Raw genomic sequence first — 12,736 nt, 5'->3', positions numbered from 1 at the left:
TATTGAAGGTAACATAATCAGTTGTTACTTTCATGAGAAAGTTTAATCATAATTTTTGTGACCATGTTCTTTGAACATGGCACAATTCAACCAAGCATGCAAATGTTCTTGCTATTGATAAGCCTCAGTAGTTAGAACCACTTCCCAGAAAAATCTATAAATAAAAAAGGGTTCTCTGTCTCTTTATGTAAAAATTTTCACTTGAAAAAATTGTTGGCACTTTTTTTTCCTAAGGAATTCTCTACCATGAAGATTCAGCTCTTTTTCTTTATTCTGTTCTTTTGGATCACAATTTCACCAGGTAACGTAGAAACATTTATGACTGTATTTGTACTAATGAATTTGAGGAAACATCAGTTATTTTTTGTTAAAAGTATGGCAATAAAAAAGGGATTAAAGCATTTTTTAATACCAAAAGCACTGTGATACTGTAGATTGGACCCTAGAACAGAAAAAAAAGTGTGTGGGGGGGCATAATAGTGAGAAAACAGGTGAAACATAATTGAAGTCTGTAGTTTAGGTAATAGTATTATACTAATAATCACTTCTTAGTTTTGATAAATGTGGCATAGTTAAGTGAAATGTTACCATAGAGGAAATTGGCCAATTATTATTTTTGTAACTCTTCTATAAACCTAAAATTATTTTAAGATGAAAAGTTAATATATATATAAGATCAATATATTATCAGTCTCATCACCTTCATCCTACATCAACTAGTTAAAATCTATTCTTGCTGGGAAAATATTCTTTAACATAATCAACTGATAAAGAGTAGATGGTTCATTTCTAGGGAACAAGCTACTTACTTTTTCTTTTTTAAAAGCTAAGCTAGCATAGTACTTCCAATTAGTAGAAAGCCCTTCTTAAAATTCAGTTCTTAGTACTATCAGCGACTCATGCCCATTCTTGACCTTTAAGTATTTTTAGTCACTACTCATACCTTTGAGTGCTACAGATCATATGAATGTTGAATATATGAGCTCTGTTTTTCATGAGAACTTTTTCTCCCTCATGGACTACATCCTCACATCAAGTATGTAACAAGATTCTCTTCTTCTAAATTAATGTGTAAGTATTAATTATACAGAAACAATTAACTTATTTTTCATTGTGAATATTAGAGAGTCCATTGTGAACATCTAAAAATTTACACATGCCCTGGCCGGCTTCACTCAGTGGTTAGAACACCGACCCTCAGACCAAAGGATTGCCAGTTCTATTCCTGGTCAAGGGCATGTACCTGGGTTGCAGGTTTAGGCAACAAGATGTGTCTCTCTCACATTGATGTTTCTCTCTTTCTCCCTCCCTTCTTCCTTCCCTCCCTTACACGCTATCTAAAAAATCAGTGGAAAGATATCCTCAGGTGAGGATTAACAACAACAACAACAACAACAAAACAAGAAAGTTTAAAAAAAAAAAAAGAACTTACACATAATAAACTGATAAATTATCATTTAAAGGTTGCCAGTGGATAAAACTCTAAATGGGAGGAAAAAATCAGTAAAATAATGAAGTAATGCTGTTGTTAATTTATCTAAGAAAACAACTTCCCTTTCTTCATTCAAAAAGTGTTAGAAAAAGATCTCCCAATTTTTTTCCAGCTCTAGAAAGAGCCAAAATAAAATTCTATTAATATGTGACATTTTTTTCTTAATTTCAACAGCAGCTAATATAATAAATCACTATGCCAAGTGTTTTTTTTTTGTTTGTCTATCTTATATTTCCTTATTACAAGAACATAGATGACCCTACTAATAACTAAGGTTATCATGCATTTATCAACAAATTAAAAAAATATATATGCGTCCTGTAGACTTAGAAATTATAAACCTCTTGAGGGACATAGTGACATAGATTAGAACACTAGTGTTGGCTATTTGTATATGTTTATTATATTTACAAAATGAATTCATTGTCTTTGTTGATTACACATGTACAAAACTTTTAGAGAAGTCTTACTATTACTGACCAAAAAAACAAACTCAGAGTAAAAGAAATATGATATGGGATACAGACATTTTAGAAAATAACAAAACAATTAGATTCTTGTCTTTCATCTCAGTTAGTTCACCAACATATGATAGTTTAACTAAACTGAATAAAATTAAATGTCATTTATGATAGTCACTTATGACAACCTTATACAGTGCTTTAGCTCTTTTTTTTTTTTTTTTTTTTTATACCTTATGTTTAGATGATGAAAGTTCTTACTCAGAATTGAGGTAGAAAAATGTATTCCCAATTAAAACTTATTCCCAGTTACAGATGAAAAAATGTCTAGATTAAAAGTCCTTAAATTGTCTAAGCAGGGAAATTTCCAGTGAAGTCACTGTATTCCTCTTCATTCTCTAGAGCTAGAGTTTATAAAAGCACTGAAGGCCTAGAAATGAAGTATTATTTTATTCTCACCTATTGTTTCATTTTATCTGCCAAATTCAAAAAATGTGCTATTGCCCATAATCACTTTTCTTTGAATCTGACATGTACTTTGATTATAAGATAGAGTGTAGTTTTGTGCTGAAAGGGTGGTCATGATTTTCCCCATTTCCAAGGAGGTGAATGGTAGCCTAGGGAGTAAACTAGCAGATGAGTAAAAATAAGGAATTATGGGGTAAAAATATTTTAGGAATTATCTAGCTCATTTATAGCTTATATAGAAAGTAGGACTTTACATATTGTTTTAAAGAAATCTTCTAATATGCAATATGTATGCTACACATGAGAGCAATGAAAAGAGAGATTACTGTCTTGAAAGTGATCAGCAGAGACTTCAGAGAGAAGATTGTATCTGAACAACGGATCTGAGGGTAGAGACAATGTATGTTTGGCTTATAGCAGCATCACAAGAACAGTGGTTTTCAATGAGAGTCAACTTTGCCCCTAAGAAGATATTAGGCAATATCTGCAGAACTGTTGGATTGTCACAACTGGACTACTGGCATCTAGTGAGTAGACGCCAGGGATATTGCTAAACATCCTTCAGTGAACAGGATAGTGCCCCACAGCAAAGACTTATTCAACCCAAAGGTCAACAGTGCCCAGGATGAGAAACCCTGCTGTAGAGACTGACATAGAGCTTAACGAGGAATACACACAGGCTTGAACTGTGTGGGTCCACTTGTTAATAGAGTTTTTTAAATAAATAGTATAAAATAATTTTCTCATCATCATGATTTTTCTTAACACTTGTTCTTTTTCTCTAGCTTACTTTATTGTAAGAACACAGAATATAATGTATATAACATCCAAAATATGTATTAGTGGACTGTTTATGTTATTGGTAAGGCTTCTAGTCAATAGTAGGCTATTAGTAGTTAAGTTTGGGGGGAGTCAAAAGTTATAGTTGGATTTTTATTTTGTAGGGGTTTGGTGCTCCTAAGCCCTCTTTGTTCAAGGATCAACTGTCTTTAATAGATGAATGAGTCGATGGATGCTTGCAAAGATGAATATTAGTGATCCAAAGACTCAAGTTTGGGGGATATTTATATATTGAGGTCAGATGAAAAGAGAAAAAAACACAATAATTTTGGAAAGGTAAACTAAGACAAAGAACTAATAAAAGAAGGAGTGAGGTCAACTGGACAAGAGTAAATATTGAATAGAACTCTGTTTTCAATATTGTGACAAAACTCTAAAGTGAATGTGATTCAGGTTCTGTCACTAGCAAATTATATATGGGTTTGATAATAAAAATTCCTCAGAAATTGTGCATTAAATAGTGATATTTAGAAGTTAACATTTAATCTGTGCAGAGTAACTGTTTTGTTTGTTTGTTTTTTCCTGCTATAGCCATATTCTGCCCCGCTTCAGTCATAGAGAGAAGAGGGCTAATTTTAATGGAAGAGCTGGGTTTTATATCAGTGATTTATAACAATACAGATAATATAGGTTGATTCTGGGTATTCACTAATAAGTATCATTACTCACCACCAACTGTTAGAAATGCTGACAGAATGTCTAGCAAGAAAAGTCTGGGCTTTAACCAGACTAATTGGGACACAAAACTGTAATCAATGACAGAAATGAGTGGTAAAATTTATTTGATTTCATAGCACAAACACAAAAAAATATTTGAGTCTGTGTTGTACTAAAACACCTGCAAAATTTAGAATTCTCCCACACCACTTGCCCTTAATCTCACCATATGAGTAAGACCATTACTTATAAAAAGGGATGTGTATAAAAAAATAAATTAAAAAGAAAAAAGAAAAGACTCTAAAACAAAGGGCTTCTAAAAACACATGGGCCAACATATAATGTGAAATATAAAATTAGAATATATTTGGCTTGAAAAGGATCTTACAGCTTATCAGACCAACACCCCCCAATTCCCCAAGTATCTTCCACTATCCTAAATAATAAACTTTTAGTGAGTGTCAATCTGTAGCTTGGAGCCCTGATAATTTTAGAAATCATGTCATATCCATGACATGTCACACCTTGTAGACATTCCTTTTTTTTTTTTTTTATCCTCACCTGAGGACATTTTTCAAATTTTGTTCAGGTAGGGTAGGACGGGGGGAGAGGAAGAGAGAGAGAAATATCGATGTGAAAGGGACACATCGAGTGGCTGCCACCCACACGACCAACCAGGGCTGGGGACAAACTGCAACCGAGGTACATGCCCTTAGCGGGAACCGAACCTGGGTCTCTCGGGACCACAGACCGACGCTCCAACCCCTGAATCAAACCGACCAGGGCTAGACATTCCCATTTTTAAAAATCAGTGTTGTCATCAGACATGTGTCTAAGTTAGATCATTTCATCCAAGAAGTAAAACCCATAATACCTAGGAGAGTTGTAGGAAGTCAAATTGCCTAACATTGCCTCTCTCTGTCAACATTTTAGAAAAGTAAAATCAAGCTGCAATAGAAATCTGAAGATCTCATAAAGCACACTATTTCATCTAAATAATGTTTGTGAAAGCAGAAAACGGGGAACCCAAGTACAATTAGATGATTGTAGAGACTAAACCCAACAGCAGATCAATTATGAACACCTTATTTCCTGTTGACTTCAGGAACTACCCTTGAATTGCCATCTAGATATACATAAGGCAGCAAGCTAGTACACCTCACTTAGGTCCAAGGCATTTTCTGATTTGACCTTGCACCAATAGATGGTACATTCGCTTCACCTCTCCTAAGTAAAATTTTCGCAGTCATAAATTAGAAGGGGCGCTTTTCTTTTGCCCTGCTCCATGACCTTTCAGTTCTTGAACTTTCTCCTTTTAAAATATGGGTGTCACAGCTAGATTGCTAATCTCAGTCATTCTTTCCTTCTTACAGCCAAAAGGAGCTATCCCCACTATGGTAGCTTGGATTTGAGGAAAGAGTGCAGAAAGGGTAATGGTCGTTGTAAACTTCAATGCCAAGAAACTGAAATTAGGATTGCTTACTGCATGAGACCTGCAACTCATTGCTGCTTGCAGAAGTACAGATGACAGAAGAAAAAGAAAGAGACACATGGTCCAAGAAGAGAGGACCAGAGTTACTAAGCCTTCCCAGCACTTCCTTGAAGGCCTGTGTATCTCTGTAATACACAAAGAATTAAATAAAATTTAATATGGACCCATTCAGAAGTGGTTCATGTCACACATGTATCTGGTGCCTTTACACTGTATTTTCTCTTGATGTCTTGGTACCAGAGTAAGCAGAATTTATTTTATGGAAGTTCCTTAACAACTATTCAAAATTCTATGTGCCTTGTGTGAGTTAATGCAAGTAATGTGAGAAACCCTAGGTCAAAGACATGGGAGGAGGATATTTCTGAGACACAAGCTAGCCGTAGAAATGCACTGTTACTTTATTATTAAATACTGTTCAATAGATAATCCCATGAAGAAATATAAAACCACCCTGGATGATTTGGCTCAGCGGTTAGAGCATCAGCCCACAGACCAAAGTGTTGCAAGTTCGATTCCGGTAAAGGGCAGGTCCCTGGCCCTGGTCAGGATCATGTGGGAGGCAACCAGTCGATGTGTCTCTCTCACATCAATGTTTCTCTCTCTCTCCTTCCCTCCTTCCCTCCTTCCCACTCTATCTGAAGATAAATGAAAAAATATCCTCGGGTGAGGATTAAAAAAAATATGTATGTATGTATACACATATACATACATACATACATATACATATATACACATCCACTGGGCTGGAAAAAATTGGACATTGGGAGAGTAGATTCTTTGCATGAGAGACATAGAGCTTAAGTGAGAAAATGACAAGAATGAAAGAACTCAAGAGCAGAGGAAAATCACAACAAGCTCCAACTTCCATTCTTATTTACTATTTAGTGGAGAAAAAAAATAGGTATCAGGAAATAGAGGAGGGCGTAAGAAAGGAGGAGAAGAATTTCAGAAAGGCAAAGAAGCTTTACATAATTAAATATTTTGACAAAGGAAGTCAGAAACTTCGACTAATAGCTGAATTCACCTCCTCAGTCCTGGGAGATGACTTTGACCAAGGGTACAGACAGCGAAAGAAAGGAAATCTTTCCTCTTTAGCTGCTTTTGCCTGAGTTCTTCTTATTACTACTTTCTGAGAAGTCCACAGTAATTTTCCCAAAAAAACTCTCAACCATACTTCTGTATCACACAGTTTCTATTAAAAAAAAAAAAAAAGTAAAATCTGCTTCTTTTATGAGTTTTGGAATACAATTAAATTGTATTAATTCTTAGTTTTCAAATATATCAATACTACAAGATAGTAATAGAAAGCGCCAGAAACTTTCCTTTCTCTCCAAAGTAAAATTGAATATTTTCATTGTAATTGAACTAAAGAAAAAGGAAATTTATTGAGTGTATACGTGGGGATCAGATTTGGACTCAGATAAGAAGTTAAAGAATTCCCAGGCCCCACCTACTCTCTTGATTATATTCCTCACCCGAGGACAATTTTGCATTCATCTTCAGATAGATTGGGAGGGTGCGAAGGAAGGAGAGAGTGAAACATCGATGTGAGAGAGACACATTGACTGGCCACCACCCACACGACACAAACCAGGGCTGGGGACAAACTGCAACAGAGGCACATTCCTTTAGTGGGAACCAAACCTGGGACTCTCTGGTCCACTGGCTGATGCTCTAACTGCTGCCCCAAACCGGCCAGGGACTCTCTTGATATTTTTATTACAACATCTCATTCCATTTTCTAAATGCAGATATGAGATCTGAGGATCTATGTTCATACTAACCATTATCTGTTTCAGTGATATTCACAAGGAAAGCATCTTTTTTCTGTTTTGATCGTTTCTAGATATATTTCTATCACAAGAGACTGATTTTCCGTTTCATTTCAATAATCATGAGTTTCATTATGAAACAATTACTTGCTAAGCATACATGAGAGCCTTACATACATTATCTTTCATATATTTTATAACTTCAAAGAGATGTTGATTGTTTAATGCGTTGCCTTATGGTATACATCTCTTCAAGAGTGTTTTTACAATATTCATGTAAACAGGTTTCTCAACCTCAGCACTATTGGTATTTGGGTCCAGGCAGTTCTTTCTTGTGGGTTGGGCTCTGTGTCTTTAGCTGCAGGATGTTGGTCGCATCCCTAGCCTTTACCCATCAAAGGCCAATAACACTTCTCCTGATGATGACAATCAAAAATGTCTACCTACATAGACAATATCCTATTTCAGGGGACTGGGTTAAAACCCCTGGCTTATAATTAAGTACTCATTCTCGCGGAAATTCAAAAATGAAAATGGAAACAAATAAACAAAAAAGTAGTTTTCATATAGTCAGTACATTTTCTGTGTCTCATGAGAGCACATATCTATTTGAAATTATCATATTTTGTTATATATGGACCACAGATGATAGATTGGTGACTTTAGGGAAAAATTAGTCTAACCTTTGGACAGTAAATATATCAGTCATGCTGAGAAGGAGATTAAATTAAATGCTTGTTATAAAAGTTTATTATGTATTCCACCTAAGTAGAGACTGGGCCATCATTATATCAGGACTTATAAAGTGGAATTGAGAAGCTTAATATACTATTAATAGGGGGCAAATAAGAATTGAGCTTTTCAGTGGCCACCTCATAGTGCTCAATGGTGAGAGGTGTTCAGGAAGACACTCAAAGCATCTCTGCACATGAGCTAGTCTGTTCTGGACACAGTATTTTTCTCATTACACAATACATATCCAAATCAGTTAAAAGCATTGTGTTGAAATGAGGTATACCACCATTTAACCCCATCACAGGACTAGGAGGTAAAGAAATAGAATTGTACTTAATGTCAAATATTAAATCCCTAACCATTTCAGGATGTATTTCACCTCATTGTACTGGGGGAAGAACAATATTTAATTCCAATTTGTCATGCATTTATTCAAATAACATTTGATTCATGGCTCGTTTCTTCCCAGGTATAATGCCACAGGCTTTAAATTTAGAGGTAAAAAAACAAACAAACAAACAAAAAAATTGCTCCTGTCTTCAGGAACTGATCATTATTGACCGTAAAATGAGCTTTAAGTACTATCCAATTTGATAGAGTTAAAATTGTAATAAGACATAGGATCTGCCCCAAGAAGATCAATGTCAATTCATAACACAGACAGCACCTGATATAAACACTTTATGCCATATCCCCTCTCTCGTTTGTTCACCAATTAATGATTCCTCATTGAGAACCTGCCATGTTTTAGCTGTAATATAAGATTGGGACACATTAATAGAAAATATCGTCTATTTTTGTGAAGCTCATAATCTAGATGTGACTGGAGAGGATATTTGGTCAGACAGGGAATGTGTTGACGTGTAACCCAGAGCTCTTAAGGAAGGATCTTGCTTTTTATTCTGAGAGAAATCCAATACGTTTTAGCTAAGGAAAAACATGATTCGAATTTTGCATTGAAAAGATTTCTCCAAAGTGCTTTCATGAGTTTGGAGGTATTGAAATAATATAGGTAATACATTATGGTAGCTCAGTCCAGGGTGGTGTGGTTCTAGATGCACTATAGGTGAGAGTTAGATTTCATTAGAGGTTTTTTTTGTGTGTTTTGTTTTGTTTTTCCCTCAAGCTACTTTCTGGTCTGCCTTATTTTATTTTTTACCAAACATCTTTAAAGTAGCCTCGACTCGCTGTCTCCACTCTATCAAATTTTATACACTCTTCGCCCCAATACACTCACCGATAGCAATTAATTGAAAACTTGCTAGTATTATAAATATTTTCCTAACTTCAAAAACAAAGGTCTGTGTTAATGATCTTGCTAGGCATCTGAACACTGCTCTAGTTGCTCACTATTTCGACGATTATTAATTGACTTCTCCATTTTTGATAGTCTTTTAAATGCAGTGACCTCTAGTGTTTTGTCCCTGAATCCCTTTTCTTCTTGTTTGATATGCTTTCCTGAGATGATCTTGTTCACTACAATAACTTCTGTCATCAGCAAATGTTTTTTTTTGTTTGTTTGTTTGTTTGTTTGTTTGTTTTCTCAATCTCCTTCCCAAACCACACAGCTGCATTTATTACTAGTTATGGAGCTTACATATCTAGCTGGCTTCCAAATTCTTTTTGTTGTTGTTATTGTTGTTGTTGTTCAGACAGATTGGAAGGGAGAGAGAGAAAGAAAGAAACATCGATGTGTGAAAGGGACACATTGAGTGGCTGCTTCCTCCATAACGCCAACCAGGGCCGGGACTAATGACAACCGAGGTACATGCTCTTGGCCAGAATTGAACCCACGACTCATTGTTCCACTGGCCGATGCTCTAGCGACTGAACAACACTGACCAGGGCCAAATTCTTTAATCCTGATATGTCCAAACTCATCTTACTCACAAAGGCTATGTCTGTCCCCTTTCTTTGCACTGTTTCACTGATGGTTACTCTCAACCACTTGGTATTAAGGGCCAAGACGCTTGACCTCATTGCTGCTGTATGTCCCAGTCCTCTTCCCCCAAATCTAAAAGTTCACTGGACTGCTCCTGATTCATAACTGTATCCCATGTCACTTTCTCCACTTTATTTGACATCTCCTTGATTTAATTATCTTTTCCATTATTTCTTATTTAGAATATTCTGACAATCCTCCACCTATCCTCTCTGCTGCAAAACCTAGGAGAAAATGGTGCTGAAGGTCACTCTAGTTTCACCAGTCCATTCATAGCATCCAACCCCTCAGCCTCACAGGTCCTTTGTCACGTGCGCCTAATTTGACTTTGCTTCATTTTCTGAGGTCCATATCCATGTCATCATGTCACTTCAGTCATGCTAAAAGTCACACCATTCCTCATTGATCACGAATTCTTTCAAAATCCCATATTGATGTTTAGGTTTCCCCTCAATTCCTTCAGAATACTGACTTTTCGAAATGCAACCAAAAGTCACATATTCAGTGAAGTGATTGAACACGGAGGAGTTTAAAGTCCAGTGTGACTACGTGTGAATGCGCCCTCCTCTTCTGTTACCTCTGAAACTTTGCACGGAATTCTTCAGTTCAGTAGTTCTTATGGGTGAAATGAGAATGGTTATCTTACAAGGTGGTTAGAGCATGACATCAGATAATATGTCTAAGTTGCTCAGGAAAAAAACCGAAACCAAATGTACACTTAATAAAGCATAGCTGTTAATAATGGCTGGGGTAGCAGTAACTGTAGTAGTAGAAATAGTAACACAGACTTCTCCAGGAGGAGTGTATAGCTCTTTATTAGATACTATGAGGATAGTTTATTTATATCCCAGAATTGTCTTTACAAGTTATACTGTATTGTTTCCATTTCTATGTCATCATCTTGTAATAAACATAGGTTGCCTTTAAGGGATAAGGCACTTAGTTATTCTATTCATGTTTACAACCATACTCAGCATTGGGCCGACTACAACATAGTTGCTTACTAAAGTGTGTTGTGGGGGTCACGGGAGAAGGCATTCTCTTCATTTAAAAGTGAAAATATAGAACAAGCAGTACCTTAGTAAAGGGTTATTTGTAAAAACCTATCACAAGTCTATAAATCACTCATACTGATGACAGTGTAAACTTACTTTACTAATTGTGGGCTACAGACTATTTCCATATCTATTATCTCATTGGATGCCACGCAACCCTCTGAAGTAGGTATTCATTATTAAACACATTGCACAGTTGATGAAACTGGTATAGAGTTTAAGACATTTACCCGGTTGACTTGGGGGGTAACTGATGGAGAGATTGTAACAAAGCCCAGAGAGTTTTTCATTATATAACACCATTTAGATTCTTATCCATGATAACATATTCATTCACTCAGTCATGTTGTCAGTGTGTGCACATTTTAAAAATATTTTTATTGACTTTTATAGAGAGAGAAAGAAGGGTGAGGGAGAGAGAGAGAAACACTGATCAGCTGCTTCCTGCATGCCCCTGAGCTCACAACTCAGGTATGTGCCCTGATCAGGAGTCAAAACAGCCACCTTTTGGTGCACAGGATGATGCTCAACCAGCTGAGCCACCCCAGCCTGGGCATTTATTTGCACATGTATTGAGTATGTGGTTTCAAGTGTTTTGCTACATGCTGAAACAAATCAGTGAACGAATCAGACAGCAGACCTGACCCAGCCGACTAGAGGATTGTACTTCTGAAACTAGAGCAGGTCGTAAACACTAATATTAATGCTTCACCCTGGGTCAGTTTTAAGTAAGAATCCAAAAGGGAAATGCAAACAAAGGATAGTGAATAACCTGATTTTGAAGGCTTATTAATTTTTAACACTATACAAGCTTACATATTTTTTTCTTATAACTTCTAAAATTAAAATTTCACAAAAACCTCAATTTCATCAGGAAATTGAAGTAGCATGAACTAAATCAGTTGTTCAGTAAATCACAGCTAATAAATAGAGTATACAGGATTGAAATCCAGTAGCATCTGATGCTGTAAGATCACACCCTTTCAGACATGGCCTTGCTCCTACCTTGATTTCAACTTGGACCCAGTAAATGTAAAGATCTTCCAAACCTACCTTCTCCTACTTTAAACTCTACCTCTTCATTTGCAGAGAGCACCGTGCAGTAGGCAAAGGAGTCATCTACAGATAATTAATTTGCTAGGAGATAGGGAGATGTATGCCAGATATTTCTCCTGGGAGGATAAAAAACTCTCCACAAAGCCTGGGAAAACTAACTTGAATCAACCGTATGGAGGCCACTGGGCATTTAACCGTGTGTTTCCTCACAAAGTTGTCCCTATCCATGAGCGTGCAGGACTTGTTCCATGCTGCAGCCTACAGAATCCCTCCACCACCTTTGTAGCACTTCATTCTTGAACAGACTCCCCAAAACCTTTCTGGAACATATGTCCCTTATCCTGCCACACTAGTGTTCGCATTTCTTGCTTTACATGGAAGTTAGCACAGGCCTCATTTCTCCAGTGATGTTGAAAAAGTCCAGAGGTGTCAGTAGGTGAAAGAGAAGCTATGTGTCCTTCCTCCAGTCAATTATTTTTGTTTTTGTGTGGGATGTGCTGACTAGTTTTAATCACCTCACATAAATACTTATGCATCCATGGGTGGCATTTGAATAGCATTGTACAGCTTATAACATACTGCGTAACCAATTTCACAAAAACACTATCGGTTGTGTTATTATCATTCATTGCTTTCACCTGACATGGCTGTGACTCTAAAATGATACCTTTTTGCAAATAACTAAGCAATGATAGAACCAATGTTGTAACATATGCTTTTTGTTTGCAGATCATACAGTTCTGTAGATTTCTTCATCATTTAAAAC

General features: G+C 36.3%; 1 protein-coding gene across 1 annotated transcript; it reads left to right on the top strand.

The window, feature by feature from the left end:
• The first annotated feature begins 246 nt into the window (after positions 1-246).
• On the top strand, positions 247-5,446 carry LOC118621402 (beta-defensin 110-like). Its single transcript, XM_036248714.1, has 2 exons — positions 247-301; positions 5,292-5,446. Exons 1-2 carry the CDS (start codon positions 247-249, stop codon positions 5,444-5,446), a joined length of 210 nt encoding a protein of 69 aa, XP_036104607.1.
• Positions 5,447-12,736: the final 7,290 nt, after the last annotated feature.

This window comes from Molossus molossus, unplaced genomic scaffold (assembly GCF_014108415.1).
Source record: "Molossus molossus isolate mMolMol1 unplaced genomic scaffold, mMolMol1.p scaffold_m16_p_8, whole genome shotgun sequence".
In the NCBI taxonomy this organism is placed as follows: Eukaryota; Metazoa; Chordata; class Mammalia; order Chiroptera; family Molossidae; genus Molossus; species Molossus molossus.
The sequence above is the reverse complement of the archived record's forward strand: the minus strand, read 5'-3'. Positions and strand labels throughout refer to the sequence as shown.

Excerpts from the sequence above, each read along its gene's own strand:
- LOC118621402 (XM_036248714.1), top strand. The coding sequence starts at position 247 with ATGAAGATTCAGCTCTTTTTCTTTATTCTGTTCTTTTGGATCACAATT. Across the intron at positions 302-5,291 it reads TTGGATCACAATTTCACCAG|CCAAAAGGAGCTATCCCCAC; the intron begins GTAACGTAGAAA and ends TCCTTCTTACAG.